The 21,500-nt window shown below is 38.5% G+C and overlaps 1 protein-coding gene and 1 pseudogene across 1 annotated transcript; both read left to right on the top strand.

The window, feature by feature from the left end:
* Window positions 1-12,149: 12,149 nt before the first annotated feature.
* LOC113286588 lies at window positions 12,150-15,882 on the top strand (annotated as a pseudogene).
* Window positions 15,883-16,963: 1,081 nt separating this feature from the next.
* LOC113285333 (anti-sigma-I factor RsgI6-like) lies at window positions 16,964-19,256 on the top strand. The gene is made up of 5 exons (XM_026534243.1): window positions 16,964-17,090; window positions 17,171-17,399; window positions 17,501-17,664; window positions 17,766-17,864; window positions 17,976-19,256. Exons 1-5 carry the CDS (start codon window positions 16,992-16,994, stop codon window positions 19,143-19,145), a joined length of 1,761 nt encoding a protein of 586 aa, XP_026390028.1. The 5' UTR covers window positions 16,964-16,991; the 3' UTR covers window positions 19,146-19,256.
* The last annotated feature ends 2,244 nt before the right edge of the window (window positions 19,257-21,500 follow it).

Here is a 21,500-nt window from a genome sequence, read left to right as displayed (position 1 = left end):
ACTTTACATTTCAAGGAAAAGCACCTCCACAAAATTTGACTGTTATGTTTTCTTATGCCAACATATGTGGATAGAATTTCCTAGTTTGTTGATTCAGGGGCTACGATTAGTTTCAATGAACATAATTAAGCTATTTGCAAAGGTTGTGTATCATTTACATGTGATATTATCAGTGGTGTTCACCAATAATTCAATCCCTTTTGAGGAGTATTTCAAAACAATTTTGTCAGGAAACTGGGAATATAAAAATTCGTGATGTTGTTGGGTTGTCAGGTCGATTTAATATAATCATCAAAGACATGAACATTTGGATATCTTTGATGATCCAAATTAATTGTTTCAAAGTCAACGATGATACTGAAGTCCATGTGGTAAGACACATTTCAAATTCTTTAATTCAAACGTGGTAAGGCTGTTGTAGTAACTATTTAATAAACGAACAAACTTCAACAACGAAAAACTCGAGAGAGATGACAAAGAAAAATAAATAAGAATTCCAAGCACTAAGCATGTTCCACATTCTCAGAAAGATGAACTAATATGACCCCGAACAGTTAAATAAATAACAATTACCAAACGAATCATCTTGCAAAACGACATGTAATCAATGTTTCTCAATAACCTAGGTCTCCTAATTCTTCACCGGAAACAAACTTAAACCGTTAACCCATCACTGTTTGGTCTCAACATGGTAATTCTAACCTTAATTCTAAATTTTTAGAAAAAAGATATGATGAACCGGGTGTCAAAAGAACAATGAGATATAAAAGCATCTTAATTTGTCGTGTAATCATCAACTTCAAAATTCAACATTCAAGAATTTTTTGAGGGACAAGAAAAGATAAGTATTATTAAAATAGTAGCTGGATAGTAAGAAAATGATTGCAAAATGAGGAAAGGTCGGAGGTTTTGAACATTATTTATTTGTTTAATCCAAGATGCATGAGATGAATCTTGGGAATGAACAAGTCAAGGATGAATCATGCCCAATTGCGACCATGGCAAGATGAATTTGATGAAATTCAAGCACAGAGAGCACGACAATAGCAATAAAAGTTGACAGTGATTTGACGAGGAATACACCTTAAATAAGGATAAAAATAATTCCGTACACTGGTTAAGATGTTATCTTTAAATTATGGATGTAATAATTAGTTCTAGTTTTAATATAACTCATGTTCAATCCAAATTACACAAACAAAATTACATTAATATAATTAAAATTATGGAAATAATAAAAAAAACTAAAAAAAAAAAACTAAATCGGGAGAGGGTTTATTCTTCCGAATGAAGTCCAATTGGGCGTAGCCGGAACCTCGCTTAGTCTAATATAAACCTGGGTTTTGAATTATACCTTCTAAAATTTCCTGGGGGAAACCTGAAATGCCAAACCGTGCAAACCAAGGCCAAAGCCACCACACGCGCCATTGGAACATGCCAAGAAACGCTTGCAACCTGACATGCCAAGCCGTGCAAACAAGGGCCAAAGCCACCACACGCGCCATTGTCACATTCCATGCAACCCTTGAAACCTATCAAGCCAAGCCGTGCAAACCTAGGACCAAGGCATGCCACACATGACATTGGCACATGCTTGCAACTGTTGCAACCTGACATGCCAAGCCGTGCAAACCAAGGCCAAAACAATAACCTTATTTAATGAGGAGGTTTATTTTATTTTATTTTATGACGTTTTGCATTGATTAATAATTGTTTTATGGTTTTTATTGAATGGTTGTGATTTCAATTGATGGGTTATGCTTAGGCTAAGTCTTTTGATATCCCATGCTCTGGATTTACAGTCATTGCTTTTCAAAACTCTACTTTTGACAAAGAACAGAGTCTATAATTGTTATCTTTCGAGCTATAAATGTCTAGAATTATTATTTGAATCACATGAATGGAATTTGGTGGAATCCTGAGTCTCTGTACCTCTCGATACTGTGACAACCTTTTGTATATATATTTTATATTTTTATTATAAGTCTAAAATTGAATCTCAAAAAGTTCGAGTTTGAACGATACTCTACTTACCATTAAAAAACTACATCAATTTTTGGCGCCGCCGACGCGGATTTGTATTTAGATTTTTTTAGGTTTATTTTATTTTTTAGCCTTATTTTTATTTTTATTATTATTTTTGTTCTTTTTTACGCCTTTGGTTTTTTTGATTCTTTTCAGATTTGGAGCGAAGATACAAGGAAAGAAAAATGTTATAAAAGGAAAGCATCACCAAAGAAGGAAAGAAAAGAGGAATCCAAAAGAAGTGAAGAAAAAGTTTTGTATATAGCTATTTCATTTTTATTTTTTAGAAAAAACTTTGTATTAAGGTTTTTATTATTTTTGTAATTTTTCTTTTCTTTTTGGACACTTTTGGACATTATTATTGTTTTTTTAAAACCCTGAAGAAGGGTTAAAAATTAAATACAAAACTGTTTGCAGGGAAGGACGACGATTACGAAATCGTCTCGGCCCCTTGGGTTCGTACATGACATCGAAGTTGTGGCCCGATTCGACTTCAGTGGTTCTTCGCCCGTCTGGTACGGGAGGTAAATTCTGAACACCCACGAATCCCCTGTGATTGGGTTTATTTCACAATAAACACCCGCGCAAATAGAATGTCGAACTGGTATTACAATAGCCAATACAATGAATATCCGACTGATTTTCCAAATAGACGTTACAACTTTGACCATAGTGTGAACAGTGGTTGGGAACATCAACCTTTTCAAGGTTATGGTTCATACCAGGGTGAGCCCAATTACTATTCGCACACCCACCAGTCATATGAGCAAAAAAATCCTTTCATTTCTCTAGAAAAGGCTTTAAAGAGTCATACCTTATTTATGAAGAAAACCTTTAATATTCCAGACGAGTCCCTAGAGGAGTCAACTGGGATGTCTCTAGAAGTGTCTCTTAAGCGATTTACTGATAGTACACATAAGATTGTGGAAAAACTGGCTCCAGATAATCTTAATTTGCAATACAGTGTTTCCAATAGTACCTTTGAAAATGAGGATAGTTATTTGCATAATCAAGATGACGATGTTAAAATTGGTAACAATACTTATTTAGATGAGGTTCAACCATTTTCATGTTATGACAATGACGATTATGATGAGGATAGTGTTGATGACGAATCTGAAATTTTTTGGGTATAGTTATCAGGAATCTTTTACTCCAATTGAGCTTTGAAATGATAATACTATTTCTTGTTCAAATCCAAATAATTTTAATAATTATTAACCTATTAAAAATGACGAGGACTTGACTAGAAATACCACCGTTTTAGACGATGTAGTATTCCCTTATGATTACGAAGCCGATGATAGTTTTGAGGAACGAGTTTATTCTGAGAATAATATTTTAGAGTCTAGCGGTTTAGAAACAATAGTCTTAGACAAAGAAGATGAACTCGTAGAGATTTTAAATATATGTGAGGATGCGTCACCTGAGTATAATATACAAGAAGCAATTGACTATTTTCAGGATTCTGAAAATCTAGAAATTAGGGAAATTGTAGATAGTCTATCTAGAGACACCCAAAAATCTAAGTTTGGGGGTTATTATCATTCTCCATGTGCCTTACCTTTAGCTATTACAGATATCCCTCACTTGGGACTTGACACATGTACCTCAACCATTTTACAAAGTTATTTTCATACACGTTTTCTTGAACCTAATGGTGTCCATAAGGAAGTTCAGTTATTAGAAACCCATCCTCTGGTCGATGTGGTTTACCCATGCTATAATACCCAGATTGATTTTGTTTTCCCACCAAATATTTTTCTTCCAATTGTGGGAACATTTGAATTTGAAATCTGTCAGTTATTAAGTATTGAGACTAAACCTAATTACTTTAGGATATTAAGGTCGACATATTTGTTTAAGGAAGACCACCACTCTTATTGTGGTCAGTTGTGTAAGTCAAATTTGATTGACTTAGAGGATCCTAAATTATTCAGGTTATTATTATGTGCTTCTAAGTTTTTGTTTGATTTTTTCAAGACTCTAGAACCTGAACATTCAGATCTAACTTATGAGGAAACGCAACCCATGAAAATATTTTATCTAGACCCAGTTATAGAACCTGAACCTGAACCACAGCTAGATGTAGTTGTCTTAAACAGGAAACTAGACAAGGGTGTGCTTTACTTGTTTATTTTCTGGACATGTTTCCTTTTGTCTGCGATAAAACTTTTTGATGCAGATGATCAACAATTGTTTCGATTATTGCTATATGATTCGAGGTGACTAATCATTTCTTAGTCTGGATGAAGACATTAAACTTAGCACTTCTTGGGAGGTAACCCATTATCATGCAACACGGTAATATCTTTCTATAACTCTTTTGCTTCAAATGGTAACAGTTTCTCCTTGTTGATACTTTTAATTTCATCTTTAGAACATTGAGGAAAATGTTAGATTTAAGTTTGAGGGTATGGGAGAAACTTTTTAGTTGCATTATTTTAAACTCCAGAGCCTAGAATTTTATGCTTATTAAGGATGGTACTAACCAATCTAAGTGGATGAAATCATCCTGGTTGTAGGAGTTGAGGAACCAATCTGATTAGATGGAAACATCTAAAGAGTCTATTAAAAGCACAGAGCTCAGATGTTAGAAATAACATGATAGTTTCACCATATCTCGTTGAGTCCTTTTCACTTTTGTTTTTATTTTTTCATTTTAAACTATGTTTCTCTAAGTGATTAGGTGGGGCACACGATTCAATTTGTTACCACTGCTAGTGTGACATAGAGTGATTGAGTTACTATTTATTAAAAAAAAAATTGAGGCCAGACCAATCAGAATAAATATTAACACTTGTATATCAATATGTGTGTGTTCTCCATGTCTCCGTCGCCTAAATAGGCGTGGAATGCAGGACCCGTGGGAACTATCGTGTAATCTATTGACAAGAAGCATGCGCTTGGATCCAAATATCTATTCATGCCGTTAAAAAAAAAAAGAAAAATGAAAAATTCGAGAAAAAATTAAATAAGGTTATTGTTTTATGTAGTCAACAAATGGTTCCCTTGTATATGCCAGCTGAGTTGACTTAGAGTTAGGGTTATCGAACACTGGTTCCCTTGTATATGCCAGTCGTGTTGATATTAGTCAGACCGGTATCTCAGTCCAATAAGATAGGTTCATTTTTGCAGTGGCCTTCAGACAGATATGGGAAACACCGTTCACCTTAGTTAACATCAAAACCATCTATGTTTTTCTTGATATCTATCTTCTTAATCTATCCATGTGATTGGTTGACTCCGGTTATGATGTCCATAATACGACTATCTGAGTAGAGCTCTGTCACTTATGTATGAATTTTGGTATGCTTGAGTGCAAACTCGTGTACAACAATTGGAATTTCGCATCAGGGTACTTCCTCCTGTAGTCAATAAGTATACTAACCAAGGAGATTTTTGCGTAGATATCTAGCATCTGGAGTAAAGATTTTGTGGGTACATCTCTGGTAAGCCCTCCCGAGACTATAACTCGGCCACTAGGGCCAACTAGGGGTTTAAAGGCTTATTGCATACGCTAAATGCAATCAACAGTTAGGATTATATTTTTATTTTATTTTGCTCGAGGACTAGCAAATAATAAGTTTAGCGCCTCAAAATCCCACCTCGAAACCGACTCATGGCAGCAGTATCCGTCTCCTTCCCGACATCCACTTCAACAGCCGACTCAGCATAAGCCACCATGAATTACGTATCGTCACTAGCAACAGTTTCGTTGACCGCTACGTAAGCTATTTCAGTTTCATCGTCAACCGCAACGTCATCTTTCTCAAAAATCTCCTCAACAACCTCTTGAAAAGGATTCTCCGATTCATCCGCATCAGAATCAAGGATTATGACACCGCCTTGAACAAGGAAGTTACGATGGCCTTCTCCTACAAGTTTTACAAACTCATCTTGTTGCCATTTCAACCGAGAGGCGGACCATTCCGCCCTAACATCTGGTCGTAAAGAAGTTTTATTACATTGGAGCCTCTCAATGCACCGGGATACTTTGTCATCTTCCAGCTCTTCCTCCATATTCACCGAATCCAAGAGGATCTGGACACACACCTGCATCTCGCATAGATAGGTAGAAGAGCAATAAGATACGAGGAAAGCTTCACATCTTTCCATACAAGATGATTATGGTTTAGTGAGGAACACAGGAATCATACTACTCTCGGAATTTGAATAAGGAGAGGATTTCCTATTTCGGCTAAGTAAGGAGGAGAGGCGAGCCCGCGAAGAAGATCCAACATTGTTCCCAAGTAGTCTGCGCTTTCTTCTGCGCCAGCACTCTGCCCAGCAGTATGCGCTTTCTTCTGCGCCAGTATTCTGCCAAGCAGTTTGCGCTTTCTTTTGCGCTAGCACTCTGCCAAGCAGTCTGCGTTTTCTTCTGCGCCAGCACACCGCCAAGAATTCTGCGCTTTCATCTGCACCGACACTCTTCCAAGCATTCTATGCTTTCCTACGCCAGCTCCCTGCCAACAATCCACACTTTTCCTTGCCGCACTTTCCTTGCCAGCGCCATGCCTTGCCAAGCGCTTTACAGAGCGACCCACACCCGTTCCATGCCTGTCAGTGCTAATGGGTCCCTTTCATGCCAAGTCTATGCTAGCAGCTCCACCTCGCGTTCTAAAGCCTAGCCCTGAAGACCCCCAATCATACCAGGATTTGCGCAAAGCTACCAGATGAAAGGATTGCGGATGCTACCTACCTCTCGAAAAGTATTTTTGAATAAGGAAAGAATTCCCTGTTAAATCCATGCATAGAGAAAGGCAACCAGGCCCTCAATAGGAAGCTTTTTCACTTCCCAAAAAACGCACGCGCCTCCTTTACTAGCACCGACCCCACCAAGCGCCTCCGTTCTAGCCCAATCCGTGCCAGCCATACTCCCCTTCCAGCGCCAATCCGTGTCGACGATACCTTCCTTGAAAGCGCCATGCTCCGCCAGACGGCCCACACCCATCCCAAGATCATTGATGCCAAAAAGTCCCTTTCATGCCAAAGTCTATGCTAGCAGCTCCGCCTCGCATTCTAAAGCCTGGCCCCCAAAAACACCAAGTCATACTAGGATTCATGCAAAGATCTTGGATGCAAAGTTTGCGGATTCCACTTACATCTGGAAAAAGGTCAGACAAATCTCTTCAGCCCTCTTTCACGACCTACTGTCTCAGTTATATCCTCATTTGTCACCATCTTATGCTTACTTTGCAACAAGGCCCATGTTCTAAGCTAAGCATGAGACTTAATGTTGATGGTGGTTTTTAAACAAGGGGTAAAACCGTAAAACCTCACGCATACCAGGACTTCACCGATGACACTAGCACACTTATTAGAGCGTTTAACGCACTTATGTAAAAACTTACCAGGGTATCCTTTTTCAAATACTAAATTAGGGTTTCAATACACAACACCCTACGTATACGCATACCGCACAACCATTGTGCAAAAGCATGGAAAGCATGCCAGAATGCACATACCGTGCAATCTTAGCAATTGCACGCACCATGCAGTCATTGCGCAAAGCATGGCAACCATGCCAAAATCCCAAACGCGCAATCTTTGCTACACGAGCCATTGGCACATGTCGTGCAACTTTTGCAACCTGGCATGCCAAGCTGTGCAAACCCTAGGGCCAAAGACGCCACATGTGCCATTGGAACATGCCGTGCAACCCTTGCAACTTGGCCTTCCAAGCCGTGAAAACCCTAGGGCCAAATCCGCCACACGCGCCATTGGCACATGCCAAGCAACGCTTGCAACCTGGCATGCCAAGCCGTGTAAACCAAGGCCAAAATCGCCATACGCGCAATTGGAACATGACGTGCAACCCTTGCAACTTGGCATGCCAAGCCGTGCAAACCTAGGGCCAAAGCCGCCAAACGCGCCATTGGCACATGTCATGCAACCCTTGCACACACCATATAACCTAGGGCCAAAGCCTCCACACGCACCATTGGCACATGCCAAGCAACGCTTGCAACCTGGCATGCCAAGCCGTGAAAACCAAGGCTAAAACCGCCACACGTACCATTGGAACATAACAAGCAACGCTTGCTCCCTGACATTCCAAGCCGTGCAAACCAAGCCATTGGAACATGCCAAGCAACGCTTGGAACCTTCCAAGCCGTGCAAACCAAGGCCAAATCCGCCATACACGCCATTGACACATGCCATGCATCCTTATAACCTAGCATGCCAAGCCGTGCAAACCTAGGGCCAAGGCATGCCACTCAGGCCATTGGCACATGACATGCAACCCTTGAAACCTGGCATGCCAATCCGTGCAAACTCTAGGGCCAAAGCCGTCAAACGCGCCATTGGCATATGCCCAGCAACGCTTCCAACCTGAGATGCCAAGCCGTGCAAACCAAGGCCAAAGCCGCCACACGCGCCATTGGCACATGCCATCCAACCCTTGCAATTTAGCATGCCAAGCCGTGCAAACCTAGGGACAAGGCATGCTACACATGCCATTGGCACATGCCGTGCAACACTTGCACTTTAAACATCGCCACTTGCACCCGACGTGCAACCTAAGGCCAAGGCACGCCACACATGCCATTGGAACATGCCGTGCAACAGTTGCACTTTAAACATTGCCACTTGCACCCGACGTGCAACCTTAGGCCAAGGCATACCACACATGCCATTGGCACATGTTGTGCAACACTTGCACTATTGGCATTGCCACTTGTACCCGACGTGCAACCTAAAGCCAAGGCACGCCGCACATGCCATTGGCTTATGCCGTGCAACCCTTGCATTTGGCATGCCACGCCTACATCAAAGGCCACGATTCCTCTTAAGATGCAAAATCTCGACCGTCAAAGGTCTCCATTGAGCCGACAAGTCTCTCAAGCTCCACTTATCAAACACTAGCGACATGCTACATGTTTTCCACGAAAGCACTCGAGACATCAAAAACGTATGTCACAAACTGGGGGATGCTCATTAGGGTTTTGGTTTGGCGGTCTACAGCGTGCGGCATACACAAATGCCCGTTTCAAGATAGTGTCATAAGAATAAAACGATTAGTAAATGCAGGGAGTAATTGTGAAACGCTCTTCCATTATGAAACATCAATTCCATCAAATTCCATCAATACCAGGCGTTACCACCTCTTCCCATTTAACTCATCCGTTTCTTTTCTTACGAGGCTAGAGTACGTTTCACTTAGACTTGTATAAATAGGTCTTACCTATTTCCACTAAAACACAAGTTTTTGGTCAGGGAGAAATACAACACTCAGAAAGGAAACTTTGCTATCTTTCTCAAAGCTTTCATCTTTTGATACAAGTCAAGTACTACTCTTCCAGAACTTTTATGGTCTCAACACTCTCTTCGCTTCCCTCCCTAAACCACCCCTTCTCATCCTCTTTGTGACCGAAGCAAATCCGGAACGGCCATTTCTTGGTTTATGCCAGATTTGTATAGATTGATCTCTCGAATATAAAGTACTCCCGTGCAGTACATTTGTTTAGGGTTTAGATCTATTTCTCATTCATCCACCGAAATTACCAAAATCAGCAGAAGCGATTTTCCCCCATAAACAGCTTTCCGAAAAACAATTGTTTTTGAGTAGTGGACCTTATAATGACCTTGCCAAGAATAAGGAGATTCATGACCAACCCAACACACGAGATTAAGGTTACCTAACATTCATGGAAAGCCCATCTTCGCATTATTCAACTAGTAGTCGTTCGAAATCATCTTGCAGCATTTATCGTAAAAACGAGAACCAAAATGGTTAAATAAAATTTTGTAAAAAATAATGCGGTTCTCGAATGGTGTTATATTTTTTTTATTACAAATGTACTCTTCATGGGTATCCCCTGCTATACCATAACCTGTATGTAGTGCCCTTTTTTTCAAGGATATTTCCTTGTATGTTTTATGCGTCGAATTGATAATTGAATTTCAGGTGTACCGGACAAAGCTCTCCAATTAGCGTAGTACCCAAGTGTGGCGATACATGGAAAATGAAGTTGGGAATCTTCATTAGCCTACACCCATTGTTGTTAAAATAATAAGTTTTTATTGATGCCATTCCTCTCGAAATCTTCACATGTATATTCTTTCCAGTATTTCTTTTCGTTCTGGAGCTCAGGGTATTTTTCTCGTGTATGTGGTATTTTCCATCATTTTTTCAAGGTATGAATCTTCATCTATTTAATCAAATAACTACATAAATGCTTGTTGTTTTTAGAAAAATAATAACTCATCTGAGTGCATTTTCTTATTTTTCAGATTAGGATCCACAAGAAAAATCATCTCTTGATGTGAATGACTGAAAACAAATAACGTATTAAAGAAATTAGATGAGTTTTTGTGAAAACAGAAAAAATAAGATGTTATGTGTTAATTATTAGATGAGAGGAAATATACATATGTAGAAAGGAGATATTGTTGTTGGATAACTGTTAAAAATGTAGACGTTTTCGACCAACCCTGAGATTATTGGTTCTGGTTCAACCGATACTCGACTCAAGCTGAACCGAGCATGGGATCAACGTGGGATGACTGGCCCAACCTTAGATGATTATCTCAACAATCGACGGTAAACTCTTTTACCACTACGAGAAAACAAGTTTTCAATCTATGAGGACCATCATCCAACTCATATTAGGTTTTCATGTAGCAAAATTAATTTCAGAATTTGTTATTTGTAGAAGTCCAAAAACAACCTTTTAACTGCACATAGCATCCAAAAATCCTATTATGTTTCTTCCCATTTTCTCCTTGTCAGTAAACTAGCTCTTAGTTATCATTACTGTACTGATTCATGACATTTATCCATGGACCCATCGCAGACCCTATAGGTGTACCATCCCCAATGTCTAGATTGGTTTGATCAATAGTTGAGAAGTAATATGAAGAGCTAGCCAAAAAAGCAGGGGTAGAACCACAACTAGGCTTGAGCCACCCAAAAGGGCCAAAACCTCAAACAACCTTTTCTTTCACCGGGACTGCTACACATCCGCGGGTTATCTCGAAAAAAACAATGGGGTGGGAACCAGGAGGGTGGGTTTTGTTTTGCCCATCCCCACAGTCTTTGTCTGGATTCAACCCGTGGGATGTAAATCATTTTCGTTCTTCGACTTCCTATTTTGGTTTGTGGTTAGGGGTGAGCATGGGCCGGTATGAACCGGTTTTTACCTCATCCGCATCCAATCCACTTCAATAAGGGTTTCAAATTTGTCATTCACATCCAATCTAACATCCAACGAATTTGCATTCAATGGATGCTCGGATGAACGGATTGAGTGGGGATAATCCAATGGATTTTTGTTAGTTAAAATTTATAATCAAAAAATAAACCCAATATAGATGACTTCTTATAAAACACACACATTTTATATATGTAGATAAATATATTCGTGCCATGGATAACACTCCAAGCAAACACCTTAGAAATTCAAAACTATCTATATATTTTCTAGAAACTATATCCGCATCCAAGCCATTAGCAAACGGTTCAGACATCCATCCACCAAAATACGGTTGGTCCCGGTTAAATCCGCGGATTAAGGATAAAATGATCACCCCTGACTATAGGCTTATAAGCCGCTGTCTACAAATGGTCAAAGCCCAAGAGCAACTCTTTACACTAAATTTCCAGTTCCGCCGCTGCAAAAAGGTCTAGGCAAATAATATCTCTGATTTTATCTTCGCAGGAAAAGTTCCGTCGAAACCCTAACCCTAAGCTTGCATATCCATTCTCCGACAACATCAAGGGCATCCAACAGCATGCTAAAAGAAAGCCTGAGCATAATTCTTAAGAGGAAAACTAACGACGTCAAAGCAATCGCTCAGAGACGGCCTTGATCACAAATAAGGTAAAAAAAATCATCTTCTTTTGAGCAATTTTTGTAGTTTCCGTTCTTTAATCTTCGTGATTTTGTCGTCGTTGTAAACTCCATTGAAAAATCCTTAGTTATAAAGTGTATTAGCTGTAATAGGGTTTTATATTAAAGGGTTTTGCAGTCAAGAGCTTACTTATTCGATTCATTCCATACATTAACACAGCCACTTCGTATAAAGGAGAGACTACTTAAATAGTCTGTATCAAAGTTAATCTTTTGCAACGACAACCCCGAATTTCTGAGCCGGAAAGCACAAAATTCAGGGTCTCAATGGTTTACAAAGGAAAGAGAGTTGGTACAACCAACAGCAGCAACAGCAAAAAAACAAAAAACAGAAAATTCTTCCAAAGCCATGAAAGTTGAAGAAGAGAAAGATATGGTTAAGAATGACAACATCAGCACCATAATGTGTCAATTTTCAGACCCGTACCTTTAGGAACTTCTGTGTATCTTCCACACAATGCTGGACCTCTTCAGCTTCAACTACTCGTTAATAAGCTTCTTAATAATGTAAGTTTTCTTAAATGATTTGGGATTTATCAATAATTTCTGTAAAAAGAATTACATTGTATTAGTAATTGATTATTGCATCAGATTTCGGTTTTTCAGGAGGAAAAGTTACCGTATTAATTTTACGTATCAGATCAGGAGCTTATAGTGCAGCTAGGACTATATCTAGAGAAAAATAAAGGTTAAAAAGACTGCACCTCTTTTTTTCTTCAATTTCCATACGTACGATTGTTCGCTCAAAAAGATGTTGACAAAGTCGAGTTTCTTGTAATTGCAGTTTCTGTGGAGAATGTATTGAAGATTGTTTATCAACCTCAAGCAATTTTTCGCATACGTCCAGTCAATCGTTGTTCTGCCACTATTGCTGGTATGAGATATTAATTCGACTTTCCCTTGTAATTTTGATACTTGAAGCAGTTGTGTCATGTGAGGCTAATTATGTTTGTTTTACACTCCTTTTTCCGTCCCTGCAGGTCATGACGGAAAGGTTATTACGGTTGCATTCATCCCTGATGGCAGACAACTGGCTAGTAGTTCTGGTGATAAAACGGTTCGTTTATGTGACCTTACTACTCAGACCCCGTTATATACTTGTAGAGGTACACTATTTGAACTACTTTTGAATTTCGTTTTTATGGTATGTTTTTCCCAACTAGTTGATCGGATTCTGGCGACTAATTAGTTGATCGAATTTTCCCGACTCGCGTCACCATTTGTGGCATGGATTTGGTTAATTTTAGGCGACTAATTTGTATCAATCCAATTGGATTATCCTGCAATCTCTTAAGAGTTCTAATTGTAGCTGTCACCTCAACAGTTAATCTGTCTCTGGTATAGACTCAGACTTACCGAAGTTTACTTACTGCGATACATCTTATCCAGGTCATAAACAGCATGTTCTTTGTCTGGCATGGTCTCCTGATGGTAAGCATCTTGTTAGTGCTAGCTGAGGATGGAGAATTCTAAGCTGGGACACACAGAAGGGAAGCAATTAGGAATGCCTTTCAAAGTAAAGTAACTTCACTAATTGCCATTGGTCATATTTATCACCATGTTCTTTGTAGGTTATGTGCTACTGTGCTAAGAATCGTTTCATACTCTTACTCGTATTTCAGGGACACAAAAAATGGATTACTTCCATATCATGGGAGCCTTTACACCTGAGTTCTCCATGCCGCCGCTTTGCAACTTCAAGTAAAGATGGGGATGTACGTGTTTGGGACATTTCCTTCAGAAGATGTGTCTTATCTCTTACGGGACACACAGATGCAGTGACTTGTGTTAAATGGAGTGGAGAGGGAGTGATATATTCAAGGTACACCTTTTCTTTGATTTTTATTCGAAGGATGGACACATACAAATTTTCAACGGCTTCTCTTCATTTCAGTGTAAACCTTATTGCTCTAAACATTAAGGCCAAAAGTAATTGATAAGCAAACATATTTGCTGTTCGATACAAATATCTATTTAACAAGTTTTAGAGGTTTAGCCGAGTTTACTTACCTATTCAAGTAAATTATTACTGCTCCCATGATCGGACAATTAAAGTATGGGACACTACACAAGGAAAGTTAATTCGCGAACTGAAGGTAAATCTTTTCTTTTGTTGCTACTGGTTAATGAATCAAGTTTCACATTCGACCTTTCCTGGTATTGGCTTTTTGTCCCCCCTTCCTTGGATTATATTTTGCTAATTCAGTTCTTTGGTTTTAACACAGGGGCACGCACATTGGGTGAACTCTCTTTCATTGAACACTGAATATGTGCTCCGCACAGGAGCATATGATCATACTGGAAAACAGTATTCATCACCCGAGGAAATGAAAGAGGTAGTAGTCCTTCTCTAGTCTCTTACTTCATTCCTTGAGATATTCCAGTTTCTTTCAGAAGCTGCATATTACGAATTTGGATCTCTTTTATCTGCTATAACAGGCCTCTAACATTTCTTCTTCTGTAGCAGCACCTTTCAAACACTTGTTTTATTCTTCACTGTAAACCTTGCTTCATATGTTCTTTCAGGTAGCTCTTGAGAGGTACAAAAAATTGGAAAGAAATGCTCCTGAAAGACTGGTTTCAGGATCTGATGATAAGACCATGTTCCTTTGGGAGCCTCCTAATCGTGAACAAGTAAATGAGTTGATGGGACACCATGAGGTAAGCCACCTGCTTCCTTTTGTTTTTGTAATTTTCAGTCCCTAAAACTGGATTGGCTGGCCTTGGGAACAATAGCAAAATGTTGAACTTTTCAGAAGCTTAACCCGATATCTAAGGCTTTCTTGACGCCCTCACAGTTTAAGATTATTAGCTTCTGGTATAGTTCCAAATGGGTAAAAAACCTTAACTTGTGGGCCTTACATGCACCTTGTAACAATAAGAAAGTAGACTATCAATTAGAGATCAATATTGACTTAATCAGTAGAAGGTACTCCCTCCGTCCCACCATTAAGTGACCTATTTGGATTTTAATTTTGTCCCATCTTTAAGTGACCTATATCACTAAATAAGGAGATATTTCTAAAATTACCCTTTTAATTGACTATAAGAAATATAAAAAATATACATAATTTTATAGGCATGTTTATATTCGTTACGTAGGTGTTTTAAAATGATTTTCAATAGTATAAAGTTTGTGAACATCCGTGGTGTAGTTTGAGAGATAATCATTTCAAAAAATTCATTAATTATTACCCATAAGGATATAATTGTAAAAAATGCTTAAAAATCTCTTTTCCTTGCTTGCCTTAAAATTTGTGCAAACTTCAACTAGGTCACTTAATAGTGGGACGGAGGGAGTATTTATTTTTGAAGTCGTTGAACTCATGAGACCTCAAAACTTCCTTACAGGTTGTGAACCATGTTTACTTCTCCCCGGATGGTCAATGGATTGCAAGTGCTTCTTTTGACAAGTCAGTCAAGTTGTGGAATGGTACCACCGGGAATTTTGTTGCAACTTTCAGAGGACATGTTGGGTGTGTGTATCAGCTAAGGTTTGAATTTTTGCCATAGTTTTCCCTTTCTTTTTCTGTCCTCCAGATAAGTTAATGTCCTTAGCCCCTCCGCGTTCTGCTTATTTTGCAGCTGGTCTGCTGATAGTAGGCTTGTTTTGAGTGGTAGCAAGGATTCTACGCTGAAGGTAATAGTTTATGAGAGAAGCAACAACATTGTATTTTCCAGTTTATCTTCGTGTTTCTTTTTGCTACTAATATGGATTAAACTTTGAATCTTTGCCTGTTCCAAATCTTATATACACTGCAGGTTTGGGATATCCAGAAGCTAAAGTTAAAGCAGGATCTTCCAGGTCATGAGGACGAGGTAACTCTTCTAAAATTTTGAACATAGAATTTTTATCTTTCTGCCATCATTCGTAACATCATTACCCCAACGCTGATCTGAATTTACTGTCGTCGACAAGGTTTTTGCTGTGGATTGGAGTCCAGATGGTGAGAAGGTAGCCTCAGGAGGCAACGACAGAAAGCTGAAATTATGGATGTAGCAGTGATTAAGGAAGTCAGTCTAATACCATTACTTAGTAAATCATGCCTTGGTATTTGTACAAACCAATATCAAACCCAGTCAAATCCATATTTTTTGTTGAACACAACAAAAATTTACTGGCACAGGGTACTGTGGCATTTCAGTTTATCCTAAAAGCAAATGTCCTTTTTAAGGATTTGATGATTCAAATAGAATTCTATTTGATGATTCATATAGAGTTCAAATAGAATCCATTTCAGTTACAACTTTGTAATCTTAGATTTTTCCTGAACTTTTTTGGGTATATAGTGTCCGACACCATCAGAATTTATTAAGGTGTACATATGCACCTCCTTAAAAATTACTACCTCCATCCCAAATGTGGTAAAATTTAGAAATAATTTATTTCTCAAATTATATCACGGATATTTGTAAATTTTATATCATAGAAAAACATTTTAAAACACTTATGTAAAATTTGAAAATGACTTGGTAATCTATTTTGGTACGGGGGAGTATTAAATAGGAAATATGAATTATTTTAGTCAAGTTTTTGTGTTTTTACTTACCAAGTGTTCTAGCAAGTATCATCCCACATTCACGATCATTCATTGTGTTGGGTTTGCCAGTTGCTGTTAATTTTAATTTCCAGGACTTACATGTCGCGACCGCGTGGTGTGTAATTTTATTTCCATTTTTATCTTTTTGTTTGAATCAAGTTTCCTTAACTGGTTGATCTCAGCTTTAATCAACATACAGTTGACTTGACTAATAATCTATGGATATATAATTGCACATTTATGAATTTTCATAAATTTCATTCTCCAAATGTTATCCTAATGAATACGTTTGAATGCTCAATGGCCTTATCACTGTATTTAATTCGTAATTTGAACATAGAAAAAGTGCTTACAAATGGAAGCCAGCGAACGCCTTCTTTAATGAAAAGATTTCCCTGCCATGTTTAGATTTTCCAAGCATTAATTGACATTCTAAGTATGACTTCGATTACTCAGAGACTACACAATCTGCATTCAATTGCTTCTGTATATATATCCACCATTGTTCTTCAGATTTGATCAACCAAAACTACACTTCTACATTGTTGTTTTTCTTTTTCATCATCTAATGGAGATCTTTAAAGCATTTTTCATTCTGTGCGCAACTAGACTGTTCGCAGGGTACACAATCGATGCGTTGTCATACGATCACTCGGCAACCATTGAGGTAATATATGATACTTTATATAAAATCTCAAATATAAAATCTCAAATCTCATATTTTTTGTTGTATTTTCTGTCCTGCAGTGTTTAAAAGAACCTTTGAAACCTCAATACAACGGAGGGATAATTGTAAATCCAGAGTTCTCATATGGTCTCAAAGGATGGTCTTCTTTTGGTGGTAACGGCGGAAAGATAAAGCATAAAACGTCACAGGACGGAAACAGCTTCATCGTCGCTCACAGTAGACATCAACCTCATGATACTTTCTCACAGAAGATCTACCTCCATAAGGATAACCTCTACGCTTTCTCCGGTACAAGAAAAATGTTCCCGTAAATTAACAATATCACCGGATTTTTTATTTTTCACCGTCAAGTCTTAATTAGAAAATTGTAAACTTTGGTGTTCATTCAGCTTGGATACAAGTCAGTCACGGAAAAGGGCCAGTAACGGCTGTTTTCAAAACAACCGACGGATTTACATTTGCGGGTTCTGCTGTTGCTAGATCTGGTTGCTGGTCCATGCTCAAAGGTGGGCTCACTGTCGATTCATCTGGCTATGCTGAACTCTATTTTCAGGTATGTACTGCTTAATTTTTTACATCTCATCATCAGAACCATGCAGGTGACAGGGTGGAATTTAATTATTATTTTTTTCTTCGCATTCATGCATTTTCCAGAGCAACAACACAAATGTGGAAATATGGGTTGATAATGTTTCATTGCAACCATTCACTAAAGAGCAATGGAGATCTCACCAAGTCCAAGGCATTAATAAGGTATGAAAATAATATGGAAACAAAGATTCAAATAATACTTTATTTTGTATTTTTCGATTCATCGTTACCCTGTCAATTGATGTATATGTATTGTAATATAATTGTACCCAGGCACGTAAGAGGGATGTAAAAGTTCATGTAATCAATTCAAAGGGTGAAACTCTACACGGCGCAAATATCCACTTCAGGCCTAGGCAAAACAAAGCAAGCTTCCCATTCGGGTGCGTTATAAATAAGGATATCCTAGGTAACCAAGCCGCGCAGAACTGGTTCTTGTCTAGGTTCTCTGTGACCGTTTTCGGGAATGAGTTGAAGTGGTACGCCACTGAACGGTTCCGTGGAGCGGAAAACTACTCTGACGCCGATGCCATGGTAGCATTTGCAAAACAAAACGGTATACCTGTTAGAGGTCACTGTATCTTCTGGGATTCCCCTGATTACCAACCCAAGTGGGTACCTTCACTTTCACCCGAAGAAATAAAAGATGCAGCATATAAGAGGCTCCAATCTGTCGTATCGAGATACTCAGGTCAATTTGTTAATTGGGACGTTAATAATGAAAACTTACATTTCCAGTACTATGAACAAATTCTTGGAGCAAATGCTACAGCTGTTTTCTTCCAAATGGCAAACCAGCTAGATCCAGCAACAAGATTGTTTATGAATGAATTCAATACATTGGAATGGAGTGGTGATACCTCAGCATCACCAGCGCAGTATGTAGCAAAGATTCAAGATATTATACACGCCTATGAGGGTCCTATAGGGATAGGATTAGAGAGTCATTTTGCCACTCCCAATATTCCTTACGTGAGAGCTGCCCTTGATACTCTTGCTTCAGCAGGAGTTCCCATATGGCTTACAGAATTGGATGTCAGCGTAGAAAACGGTACAGAGACGCAGGCGTCATACTTGGAGCAGATTCTAAGGGAAGCTCATTCGCACACTGCAGTTGAGGGGATTGTCCTGTGGGCAGCAAGGAATGAAACGGGATGTTATCGGATGTGTTTGACAGATGAAAATTACAACAATCTTCCAACTGGTGTTGTAGTAGACAAGCTGATCGATGAGTGGAAACCTCAGATCTCAGACGGAATAACTGATAGTAACGGCGAGTTCAAAACTTTGCTCTTCCATGGGGATTATGATGTGATGATTAATCATCCATCAATGAATTCCACATTTTCTCGGAGGTTCGAAGTGACTGCACCAGAAACTTCAGTACAAAACTCGGAGGACACAGTATCACCAATGGTACTTCATGTACAACTTGATGTATGATAAATACTTGTGCGCATTCAGTGATGTATTGTGTACCAACATTTACTGCGTACAGATATTATGTGTTTCAGGATAATATTATGAATATCAGAATTTTTATATTCCCTATCAGCCTATTTTGCTCGTATCGTTAATTGTGAAATGCATCTAAATCAAAGACTCATGTTGCTGCTAAGGCCTGGGTACAATAACAGTTGGATTCATCTAGATGCATTTTGTCTCGAAATCTTGAAAATTGCAATTTGTTGAAGTCCTTGGAAACCTTGGTAACTTCTCAATGATTTCATTAGAAAGACCCAGTCCATCATTTGAAGAAACTGCACTTCTAGGACCCACAAGCTCAAGGGCACCAGCGTGCTTCATGAGCAATTTCACCAGCTCTATCTCCCTTGGGAACCCGTTAAAATTTCGAAATTCAATTGACTTGAGGCATAACAACAAACAGTGACGTACTGTATTTAATGTCAACTCGTTAGCGTTGAGTTTCTGAGTTAAATATATCTGCAACAGTGCAACCCGTGTTGTAAGTCAACCAAATACGCAAAGATAATATTACAACCAAATTTGCAGAACTGGTTGTTAGTTGAATTTAGATACTGCAATTACCACCTGATTGATAAGCAGTGATTCCAAATTTGGTGAGAAATGTTGAAACTTGAATAAAGAACTCATCAAAGGTTGGGGAGATTTAGGATCATAGTAGTCCACTTCTAGATGCATCAAATTATCCTAGGTAGGGAAACATGTTGAGGTAACATTTGGGATGTCGAAAATCTGAAAACAAGGCATACCGAGTATAGAGTTAGACAGTCCTATAGGAAAGACACAAGGAAACGTTACTCTATAAGCAGGGTCGGCGAAATGGGAAATGCGTGGAGATTTCTCTCTCTTAATTTAGCGCTCTGACTTGAAATGCGTGCAGAGTAAACCTCAACTGGTTCTCCCAAGCTCCCGGAGCTAGAAGCAACGGAAATTTAAGGTAAACCCTATCCTCTCTAATTTGTGCTAATATCTTTGCATTTCTTGCAGGGTATTCATCTGAAGTAGCTCAAGCTTCTCCTGTTTCTATCTATCTCAAGAAAAGAAAAAAAAAACCAAAAAAACGTTTGAATCCAACCACAGTTTCCTTGTAATGTCTACAGTAAGTGAAGTGCATAAATGAGGTGCCTGAGCATAAAACTCAACCCCAGCTGCATTACCACCTGTGGAACTAAAACCATATCCCAGTGATTGTGTACTTCTACCCCCTTTTTCCATCAATCCTGTCCCCTGTCTCTTATCCTTTCAAACTTTCAAACGTTACCCTGCATTGCATAAATCTCATTCTTATTCTAATTCCTTCCCCGGATTGTCGGTAACCCCCAACCACCGCTAGTCCAAAAGGGGCTATAAATGATGAATGAAATCCGTTATAAAACATGATTTATCACAATTTCATCTGTTATTCGAACCGTTATTTATTTGGTGTAACATTTTATAAATAACAAATAAAAAACGTCGTTAAGTATGACAAATAAAATTTGTGATTTTAAATCACGAATATAATCTGTTATTTAGTACCACAGTTATTATATGCTAAATACAATAACGCTGGGTGTCTGTCATAGAAAAGCCATCTTAATAAAATAAAAATACTAAATTCAGACGAAAATGTATCGTCATTTTCCGGCTACTGATACAGATTCTGGTATTCAGATTTTACGCATCTGAATATCAAATTTGGTCCATCTAAAACTTATCTTGGTTCTGCAGAATCGGGAAGTGAAACAAAATTCTTATTTCAAACAAAGAAAATGAAAAAACAGTTAGAATTATATTTTATTAATCACCCAAGGTAAGGTAACATCCAAAAAAAAAAAAAATAGAATCTCCAAGTACAATTTTAAAAATACTCTGCCAAGTGGAAAAAATTGAACAAGCGGGTAAGAATGTCTTAATTTCGAGCCTTATCACCCTTGAAGCTCGCTATCTATATCTCTAGCTGGCTTCATTTCCTTATTTCCGTCACTTAAGTACTCAAGATCCCATCTCATAACCCATCAGATGCAAATTGAATAACTAGTAAAGAGCTCCCATTGCCCATCTGATGCAAATATAAGAAACTGATCAAGTGGCTGCAATGGCTGAACAGAAATAGCTGGTTCAGCACAGTATAGCCCTTCTGATAGGATCTCAAAGGCGAAAATTAGCAAATAGAGACTCCCTGTTGAACTCGGCCCTTTTCAAGTATACATCATCAACAGATATGGAAATCTGCAAGACCATAAAGCACCGTTGGATAAAACTGCGTACAACTTGCTGCAAGAAGAAAATAAAAATGACATCTTGGAGCACTTATGTCCATGAACACTAGGA

This window comes from Papaver somniferum, chromosome 6 (genome assembly GCF_003573695.1).
Source record: "Papaver somniferum cultivar HN1 chromosome 6, ASM357369v1, whole genome shotgun sequence".
Classification (NCBI taxonomy): Eukaryota; Viridiplantae; Streptophyta; class Magnoliopsida; order Ranunculales; family Papaveraceae; genus Papaver; species Papaver somniferum.
This window is presented reverse-complemented; position numbering and strand designations above follow the sequence as displayed.